Raw genomic sequence first — 10945 nt, 5'->3', positions numbered from 1 at the left:
AAGCTACAAAGCTAAATGATACTCTACTCTTTTTTTTCCCTAAGATTTTATTTATTTATTTGAGAGAGAGAGAGAGAGAGCGCCAGAGGGGGGAGGATTAGAGGGATAAGTAGACTCCGGGATTGTGACCTGAACCGAATTCAGGTGCTTAACCGACTGAGCCACCCAGGCTCCCTGCTCTATTCTTTTATACGCGCACTGAAATGTTCGTCTTTGCCTATGTCTTCTAAAGAATAAGCACCTTCAGACCCTAATGGAAGACTTCTTTTGTTTTTGCCTCTATAGGATGGGATATTATGTGAGGACCTGCTTTTCAATAAGCTGAAAGGCACAAGAAGACCAAAAATGTGAGGCAAAGAAGTAAATATAGCCTCAAGTTTTGACAGAGAATGCTTATCTGTAGCGGCAAAGTCAGTTGAGAAGCCTCCCTTTAATATGCATGCAAGAGTTCTGATTCATTGGGTGAATCTTTTAAATAATTTAATGATTTAACAAAGTTATGAATGGACTCGAAGCAGCTGTCTTATTTTTTATTGAACAATCATAAACTTTGCCTTTTAAAACATATCCTAACAGCTTACTCAGCTTACATTCAAAGACCCTCCCACACACACATTCACAACTCTGTTGGCGAACTCTGAGAATAAAATATAGGTAAATAGTGAAATAATTCTTAAATAATCTTCACTCCAAATAAAATACTTCTGCAAATATTTCCTAACAAAATCTATTACAACAGTCCTATTTGTGCTAAGGTCCTCCCAAGTGTACACATAATTCCACTTATCAACCAATTTTAAAGGAAAGGAAAATAAGAAAGTGAACAATATTTTAAAGTGGACATTTCCTACCGAAAACTGACTCTTTTCCAAACCTCCTAAAAAAGCATTTTCTATTTTAAATCTGAAACTCATCTAAGTCACTGCACTTTTAAATAAATTTCTTCTGTTGCTCATTTTCTGAGATTTTATAAATCCATAATGACTAATTTTTTCTAGGTTTCTCTTATGCTTATTACTATTAATATTGCTATAATTATTAATAATAAATTTACCATACCTCGGGTGTTTGGACACTTTAACCCATTTTAACAGAGAGTATTTCATTCATCTTCTCAAGGTGATTAAGTATGGGTATGGAGGGTGACTCAGACTAACATAATTGTTTACAAAAGCCTTCACACCTCCTCCAAGTGGGCAAAATACTTCCTAGCTCTCTCAGTCTGGGGTGACATTCTTTAAAACCATTTATGAGAGTGTACATTTGCCCTCTGCCTCAGAATCATCCCTCAGATAAGGTAAGCTGGGCACGACAAGTAGCAACCCTTTGAAACCTGCCTCAACTCAAGGCTGCTCCTCAACCTCCCACAAGATTCAAACATCCCACTTCCTTTAGGGATTGTTTTGTGTTGACATTTCCGAAGTAAATAAGAAGCACAACTAAATTCTATTGATGTTACCACAAGGAAGACCTAATTATCATACTTTTCCACCCTGAACCCCCTTCTCTCACTCCTAACTCTCCCTCCGTCTTGTATCCCAACATCAGTGTATATCCGAGTCACAGACATGTGGACTCACTCTGGTCTTCAGCTTTGGCTAGCTCTCTCTTTGGCTGACCTGCACTCACATTAAGATTATCTAAATGGCATTTTCAGTTCTTCGGTATTACTATAAACACATATTTAACAAATCTATATGCATTCAAATATTTAACAAATATCTAAAAGTGTTCAGTCATATGCGTTTTATGGGTTGTTAGTAGCCTACATTTTTTTTTTCCTGGACCCACACACATGGCCTCCCAAGATCACACGTCCATATGCTATAATCTAGACAGTTCCTAAAATGTTGGCTGTGTGTTGAATGATCATTAAAATAAGAGTCTTCTCTCAGAAATCCCACCCAGGATCAGCGAGGATTTAACCATTTCATTACAGGAGAGCGGGCATTCTCTTTTATGAGTTCTTCTCTCACAGCGTTGCCGTCTCCAGATGCCATGTCATGCTCTGAAATTAGAAGGAATACAAATCATGTCCAGATGTTTATAACTCTAAGACAAAGAACAGTTTTATCTTACTTTTGTATTACAAGGGACGTACAATAAAGTCCTTAATAGATTCAAAGAGTCTGTGCTCACTGTATCCGCCCACTCTCTGTAAATCCGCGCGTCCCATTCACATCAGCACCCCCTGAATGATTTTTCTTCATATACCTATCATCACTGGACATTATCTTATACATGCATTTGTCGTTTTTTTTTTTTTATGTATTATCTCACTCCACCACTAGAATATCATCTCCGAGAAGGCAGGGGCTTTGCTTTATTCATAGCTACTGTGCCTGAAACATAGTAGGTGCTTAATAAATACTTGTGGAATGAGCAAATATAACAATAGATCTCTAAGTAAGATTTTATACTATCTGGTATATAAGAGGGCTTAACTTATTGTGTGGCCCCAGAAAGCAGATGCAGATCAAAGGACAGAACTTTTCTAAAGATAGCTTTTGTTCTGCATAAAAGTTTATAATATTTAGAATTTTCCAAAGTGAAATTTATCTGCTTCTGAGAGTAGCAAGGTGTGTTTGCTTCAACAGTGCACGTCTTAATATGGAATGCTGTAAGGTCATTGCACCTCGGCAGAGGAATGTGTGCAAAGTAATCAATATTCCAGGTCTTACAGTCCCCAACTCCCCTTAAAAAAATTGCCTTGCAAATTCCCAGACTTAGAAAATTGGAAATCTCACAACAACAAGAACAACAACAACAACAAATGGAAATAGGAAGGCAGGAAACCCACTTGCCAAGAATACAGTAGCCAATGGGAAGAAAGCTAGAGAAGATAAGCTCCTGGAATTAGGGTATGGAAGCGACCTCAAGAAGTCCCTGTGCAGATGGACCTTGGAACCACTGACAAAAGCTTTGTAAACAGATCTGTGCAGAGGTGATATGAAGTCTATTGCAAGACTGAGCCCCCAAGCCTCCTCCTACAAACAGTGGCACATGCGCCCTGGCAAGTCCAACAGAGGCGATGCACCACTGAGCAGAGGAGCTCCAGTGCAGCCTTTCTGTGAAGACTTTAGGACATTCTGCTCTCCAGCCTGAACCTAAGGTTTACCAAGATCACATTAGTAATCATCTTTTGCCTCCCCTTTAGCTAATGAAAGCAAACACCTTAGGTCAGAAAATGTTTTTCCTATGAATTCTATTAAGAATCTTGATATGTTACGCTCTAGTTCCATCCATGTTGTCGCAAATGGCAAGATTTCATTTCTTTTGATGGCTGCATAGTATTCCATTGTGTATATATACCACATCTTCCTGATCCATTCATCTGTTGATGGACATCTAGGTTCTTTCCATAGTTTGGCTATTGTGGACATTGCTGCTATAAACATTCGGGTGCACGTGCCCCTTTGGATCACTACGTTTGTATCCTTAGGGTAAATACCCAATAGTGCAATTGCTGGGTCATAGGGCAGTTCTATTTTCAACATTTTGAGGAACCTTCATGCTGTTTTCCAGAGTGGCTGCACCAGCTTGCATTCCCACCAACAGTGTAGGAGGGTTCCCCTTTCTCCGCATCCTCGCCAGCATCTGTCATTTCCTGACTTGTTTATTTTAGCCATTCTGACTGGTGATCATGCTTAGCGAAATAAGTCAAGCAGAGAAAGACAACTATCATATGATCTCCCTGATATGAGGAAGTGGTGATGCAACATGGGGGCTTAAGTGGGTAGGAGAAGAATAAATGAAACAAGATGGGATTGGGAGGGAGACAAACCATAAGTGACTTTTAATCTCACAAAACAAACTGAGGGTTGCTGGGGGGAGGGGGGTTTGGGAGAAGGGGGGTGGGATTATGGGCATTGGGGAGGGTATGTGCTTTGGTGAGTGCTGTGAAGTGTGTAAACCTGGTGATTCACAGACCTGTACCCCTGGGGATAGAGTATTACGCCTCCATCAGAAAGGATGAATACCCAACTTTTGTAGCATCATGGACGGGACTGGAAGAGATTATGCTGAGTGAAATAAGTCAAGCAGAGAGAGTCAACTATCATATGGTTTCACTTATTTGTGGAGCATAACAAATAGCATGGAGGACATGGGGACTTAGAGTGGAGAAGGGAGTTGGGGGAAATTGGAAGGGGAGGTGAACCATGAGAGACTATGGACTCTGAAAAACAATCTGAGGGTTTTGAAGGGACGGGGGGTGGGAGGTTGGGGTACCAGGTGGTGGGTATTATAGAGGGCACGGATTGCATGGAGCACGGGGTGTGGTGCAAAAATAATGAATACTGTTATGCTGGAAATAAAAATAAATAAAAAAAATATATTAAAAAAAAAAAAAAAGAATCTTGATATGTAATTTGGGCATAGAAATTTTTTTTTGGTGTAACCTGTAATGTAACTTCCACCCAGCAAAATATCTGTGTCTGAAGCATCTATATAGTAGTCAAGAGATCTGTCAAATGTGCATGCAAATGACAGAGGGTGACAGGCTCAAGGGAAAGAGACTGCACCAAAGTCCAGTGGAGAAGAAGATGTGTGGCTGGGTGTGCAGTGGGAGGGACGGGTGTTCCTTTCCTGAAGATAATTCCAAAGCTGTTCTCACGGGCCTCCCAAACATTCATCCTAAACACCAGATTCACAAGGGAATCAATTCTTTCTCCGTGGGAAAGGTTTAGGTGCCACCATAAATGAACAAAGAGGAATACAAAAGTGGTTCTTCAAAGTGCTCTGTAGCCTGCAGGTTTTTTTTTTAAAAGATTTTATTTATTTATTTGACAGAGAGAGATCACAAGTAGGCAGAGAGGCAGGCAGAGAGAGAGGGGGAAGCAGGCCCCCTGCTGAGCAGAGAGCCCAATGCAAGACTGGATCCCAGGACCCTGAGATCATGACCTGAGCTGAAGGCAGTGGTTTTAACCCACTGAGCCACCCAGACACCCCTGTAGCCTGCAAGTTTTAAAAAAGCAAGATGAGACAAAAGAAGATGCAAGTGTTTGACACAGCTAGCTGTACTAAGACAATAGGTTTCAAACCTGTACTGAATTAATCAAATCATTCAAAAAAATGTGTAGGTCTTGGAAAGTAGATTGATGGTTACCAGGGGCTGGGGAATGGATTATGAGGAATGGGAGCAACTGCTTAATGGATAGTGGGTTTTTATTTTGAGGTGGTGAGAATGTTCTAGAACTGGACCGAAGGGGCAGCTATGCAACATTGTTAATGTACTAACTACCACTGAAATGTTCACTTCAAAATCATTCATTTTCTGTTATGTAAATATTACCTCAATATGAAATTTTGTTTTAGGACTTAAAACGCAAACTTTTTCCATTTTGCTTTTCAAGGACTATAGGACAGTCATAAGTCCTTAAAATACTAATGATAATCTTAATTTCCAGATCAAATTTTCACAAAGATACCTTGCTAACAGCTTTTAAAGGCGGGGTAGGGTGGTCCTTTTAAATTGATGTTTAAGGGCATAACCACACTTCAACATAAAAATTCACTTAAAAATACAGTATTTCCTCTTTTTTTTTTAATTTTATTTTAGTATTTCCTCTTTTAAAGTACTTAATTATATCCATGTGTAAGGAGGAGGTAAAGCTGGGAATCAGTACATTTGCCAAATATTTCAAATCTTAGTTAACTTGAAGCGCAAAGCACCAGAAAGAATAGCTAAAAAGAACGGACTTGGATTGTCAACTATTTGTATGTAAGGAGGGAGAAAACTGTATAGTTTGTTGGTGCTGCAGTTTCCATGGCTACATGTTGTTTTAAATGAGCTACTTTCAATTTAATGAAGCTTTACCATACTGTATATGGTAACATTTATTGCATGAGATAACCATTTATTGCATTAGATAACCAAATATGTCTATAGCACCCTCTGATATGTTGTATTTCTCACATTTTAACAACCTGGATCCGAAATACACATTGCATCAACAAGCATCATGTGACTATTACTACAATTTCATTCAAAGGCTTAGAGATAATTCCCAAATTTCAATCACAGTTACTGTCTCTCATCCTCTCCAACATCCATAAAAATGCATGCTTGGAAATATTCCATTTAAATACTCCCATTTTGTTAAAAGAAAAAAAAAAGAAGAAATGCTCTATAATTTCTATCTTGGCTCTTAAACCTTATCCAATAAATTCCTGAGTATATTTTTTTCTACATGAACTTGAGAGAGAAGTAGCTTTGTCTAGTTTGTATATAAAACAGATCACTGAAGAATTTGAAGAACTTTATATATCTGGGTTATTTTCTTATTACAGGTGTTTTGATAATCAGTCATATTTATTCTTCATAAAACAGGGTAAACTTTATGGAAAAATGTATAATCCCCCAAATTATTAATGAAATCTTTAAAAAAAAAAAAACACACACACACACCAGCAACAACAACCAAACTCAACCACCACCCTTTCTCCCTGGGGAAATTTTTAAAAAAATCATTCAAACCCATGCTTTAAGCTTGTCATCTATATTTCTTGAGTTATTCAAACTGAAAATGAGTTTATTTTTCCAGTGTTTATACTGAAATTAATTCTTACCTGTGTGAGAAACAAATCTCCTGTTGGAAGACTTGGCTACCGAATATTGGAAGAAGGGAAATTTCAGACACTTGCCGGTCACTCTGTCACATATGCCTGACTGACAGTTGCAGGTCTCCCGGCATTCCATCCCGAAGGTGCCATAGGGGCAGTCTGAGGACAAAGGGAAGTTTTAGAGAGGGAGCCACTCTTTGGGTACAAGCCTGCTGTCTCACAGCCCCTGTGCGCACGGCCTCCAGATTCTGAAAAAACCTCACGAATTTTGACCATCAGGCAAAATCCAATTCTTGAAAAAAAAAAAAAAAAAAAAAGAAGTTTTGGGAGTTGGTATTTAAAGTCACAAATCACACACTAAGACCAGATCATGGACACCTCAACTGCCGTGTCCTGTCGTGAAGTTCAGTTAAAGGCAGCTACGCATAACCAACATCCTTGAACCAGACAATTCTGTTCACTTTCTCCTTAGATACCAATAGACAGGTGCATTCTCATAATTTCCTTAGATGACTCCTGTGACAGTTGAGTGAAGTGGGCAATGGAACAGACACATGCATCAGCTTTTCAAAGAGTTTAAAGGATGTGATGCTGCCTTTGAATCCACTGTCTTCACAAACAACATAATATTTTGGATGGATAGGAAAGGGCTCCACCCACCCTAGCCAGGGGCCGAGAAGGGTGTCATGGCAGCTCTCCATGAAGTGATCCCTCCTCAGTCCACTCTTTCTCTGTTGAAACGGCAGCACAATTTACCCAACTCCCCCGGATGTTAAGAGGATTTACTAGGAGAGCCTTCTGCAGATCTGAGATGCAACATACTAAGAAAAACAAGAAAGCTGAGAATTTACCTGTATACCTCCCCAAATCTGGAAACATTTCAAACTTCAGTATGTTCATACTCAGACTTAACATGCGATACTGAGAAGACGACGAACCCATTTATTACAAATGCAGGGTCTTAAGACATAAGCAATATCTCTATAGATGACCCAGTCTTTTTTTTTTCCCCCGATGACCCAGTCTTTAACAACCAAGTAGAATAGATGCAGAATATTTATTCTCTGGGCATGAGAACATTCTTGTAAGTAGTGAAGCAGCTGAACCCTTCCCAATCGAATATCCCACAGAATGACCAAGGTAGATGTTAATAAAATTTATTTTTAGAAGAGATTTAGAAGTCTTCTCACGTAACTCTTCAGATTACAGAGGAATCTGTTTTGTTGTTGTTGTTGTTGTTGTTTTTCAAAAAGATTTTATGTATCTGATAGATAGCGAGACAGCACAAGCATGAGGGAGAGGGAGAAGCAGGCTCCCCACCCAACAGAGATCCTGATGTGGGGCTCGATCCCAAGACTCTGGGATCATGACCTGAGCTGAAGGCAGATGCCCAACCAACTGAGCCATCCAGGGGCCCCGAGGAGTCTAGTTTTAAACATTAGCTTCTCTGTTGGGAAGAACCATCCTTAAAAAGGATCCTAAAAAGCCTCTTGCAGAAAAGCACACAGAATTGGGATTTGACTGTTTCTAGGTGATATCGAACACTAACACATGAGCCAAAGTCTCAGTCGCACTTCTACTGAAACCCCCAGTGTGTTGAATAGCACTGGCTGGATAGCAGGTGTTCAGTAAAAATGTGTTTGGCTGGCTGGCTGTTAACCCGGCAGCATAATGCCAAACATGTGAATATTCAGAAAGCATCTGGAGGTGCAGCTAAAGTATACAGTTTTCCTATGAATGTTCTGTGAAACAGCTGAAGGAGGGAGTCTGCCCACAGCAAAACTCAACATCCTTAAGTAGAGTTGGGGAGGTTCACGCAGGGTCACTATGTCCAGCAGAGAGAAAAATGTTCGAAATTAGACTCACTTGCAGTCTGAAGCTGCCAGGAAGAACATTTTAAAATACATTTAAAAAATCTATTCCATTAACAGCTACCTCACTCATTCAGTAGAATGTGCGACTGCTAAAGATCCCAGATGCCTTGCAATGTTTCTTTCCCCAGAGGTGACATTGCATTTACAATCACATTTACAGAGGCGATTTTTATGCCAAGAGAGAAAGCAATCCACTGCGTATACTTGCTATATCATAGTATGATTGTGTTAACCGCTTCCTCCCTAATTTCCTTCTGTGAAATCCTGTGATTTACAGAAAATACAGATTCTTGTCAGCCTAAACGTTTGTGAATGTTCACCAAAAAATGCTTCATCAATATTCTGTCTTTCGCTGGTTAAAAACAAAAATAAACGGGACAAAAAACAAGATTCTCCTAATAGTCCAATAATTTATTTTCTAAATTCAGTATACATTATAGATTAAAAGGTAAATTAATTTATAACATATTTGTCTAAAAGGTGGGTGAATTAATGAGACTGTCTCGAAGATGAATGGTTATGATTTGTGAAGGAAAACAACTGTATTGAATACATAAAACATAAGAATGAAATAAAAAAGAAAATATAAGAAATAAATTTCCCAGTCCCTTTAATCGTTTTAAAGGCTTCTTTTTATTACAGAACTGATGAATGGGGCTATAGCATATGTGTTTCATCTTGATAATGGCTTTTAATGATGAGATCATGAGGTATCCGTTTATAGAGTATCTTAAAACCACGATTCTTTTGATTCTAAACATTTTAAACTACAGTCACTAAGTCTGAAATAAATTGTGTAACTGTGTAACTACATTGTTTAGTATTATTTCAACCTGATGACATTCTTTTAAGTCTGTAAACTCTCATTCTTTACAGACTTCCATTTTTATTTTTCTTTACTGTTATTTTTACTTGTCTTAAACCATCTGCTGTTTTTCTAGATGACCAAACACCTTTATAAAGTGGAATGGGTTTGTTTTATACTTCAGGGTACCCTCTTTTAAAGAATGTGAGTCATTCTGTTAGATGACTTAAGCCCACCCTATTTCACAAAATGCATTAGCGTTCATCAGAAATATTTGATCTTGAGAGATGCCCTCCAACCCGTGGACCCTTTCAAGATCAAAGAATCCCTAAGCCCGCGGCTAGACACCCCTGAAAGGTTATCTAGGGCAGACCTCTGTAATCACTGTGTTGCAGAAAATAAAGAATCTTAACCATCCAAACAGATTACCCATCAAGTTCCTAAAGTTTTCCAGAAAGGGAGGTCCCACAATTTTTCATTGCAACTTTTTTCTTAAATCTCCTCCACATAAGGAGTGAAATACCCTGTTGCTTTCTGTGCTTTGCTGCACCCTGGGTTCGGCTGCTGTTTTGCAGAGTTCCTCCTCTCTCCCTCTCCCCGTCACAATACCTGTGAGGGGCCCCCTTCCTAAGCCACCTGCATTTTCCCTCTTGTCCTTGGCAGCAAAGCCTCGGCACTTCCCAGGCAGGCTGAAAGCCCTCAGTGTGCACCACCCCCCCGGGGGGCGGGGAGAAGGGAGAGGTCACCCTTTACCTTTGCAGATACCGAACTCGTCACCAAAGTCATCCTCCTCACTGTAAAACTGACACCTGAGCCCGGGGCCGCACTTGACGCCGTCCATGGCCGACACGGTGCGGTAGCAGGTCTCGCCCAGCCCCGCGGCGCACACCCGGCAGCAGCCGCAGTCGTCCAGCACTGTCCTCTTGCAGCGCAGGCTGCTTTTGCACGCGGCGCTGTCGCAGCGCTCGGGGCAGTCCACCGCATACTTGGTGCTCCAGGCCGCCGCCAGGTGCGCAGGGACCAGGAGCGTGGCCAGCAGCAGGAGGCTCTTCATGTTCCCCGAAGGCTCTGGCTTGGCTGCCCGCGGGCGGGGTGGTCTTTGCTGGCGGGAAGCAGCTGTCCAAAGTGGTAGCTGAGCCTCTGCCTACACGTTTATGAGTTTTATACACTGGGTTGCCCGCATGCTTCCCCGTCATCAATTTCCTCAACCCAGCAGCAGCGCTGTCCTCTTGCCAGGCTCTCTTGTTTTAGTTTATGAAATCCAGGATGAAGGCTGGATTAACACGCCGCTGCCATCCAGGAATTGAAAAGCCCAAGCTGATGTCATCTGTTATGTTTAGATGGTTGTTTTGCATGAGCCCTGAAAAACTCGCTCACATCCGTCTCAAGGGCTCAAGGACGTCTGTGAGGGGGGAATAAAGAAGGTTGCATACCCTCCTTCAGGACAGGAATTGTTCTGACACCGGCATATCACTCGGGCTGTGGCTTTGTCTCAGAGCCTCTGTCCTGGGGAGGAAAATGATATCGACGTGAATCATCAGGACGAAAGAAGCTCCTTTAAACAAAATAAATAAACATTTGGTATTTCCCCTCAATAAATAGCTGTGAGATCATTTGGAAGAAGAAAGGGTTATATTGTGCCTTTTCAATACTTAGAAGAAGGAAAATATTTTGAAAGGGATTTTTTAAGGACCCCTCTCTT

The 10945-nt window shown here is 40.6% G+C and overlaps 1 protein-coding gene across 1 annotated transcript; it reads right to left on the bottom strand.

Moving 5' to 3' along the window:
- Window positions 1-516: 516 nt before the first annotated feature.
- Window positions 517-10541, bottom strand: ESM1 (endothelial cell specific molecule 1). Its single transcript, XM_032337405.1, has 3 exons — window positions 9997-10541; window positions 6571-6723; window positions 517-2008 (listed from the first exon to the last, which is right to left on the bottom strand). The coding sequence occupies exons 1-3, from the start codon at window positions 10295-10297 to the stop codon at window positions 1911-1913; spliced, it is 552 nt and encodes a 183-aa protein (XP_032193296.1). The 5' UTR covers window positions 10298-10541; the 3' UTR covers window positions 517-1910.
- Window positions 10542-10945: the final 404 nt, after the last annotated feature.

This window comes from Mustela erminea, chromosome 3 (genome assembly GCF_009829155.1).
Source record: "Mustela erminea isolate mMusErm1 chromosome 3, mMusErm1.Pri, whole genome shotgun sequence".
Lineage (NCBI taxonomy): Eukaryota > Metazoa > Chordata > Mammalia > Carnivora > Mustelidae > Mustela > Mustela erminea.
Note: the sequence above shows the minus strand (reverse complement) of the source record. Positions and strands in the feature narration are given on the sequence as shown.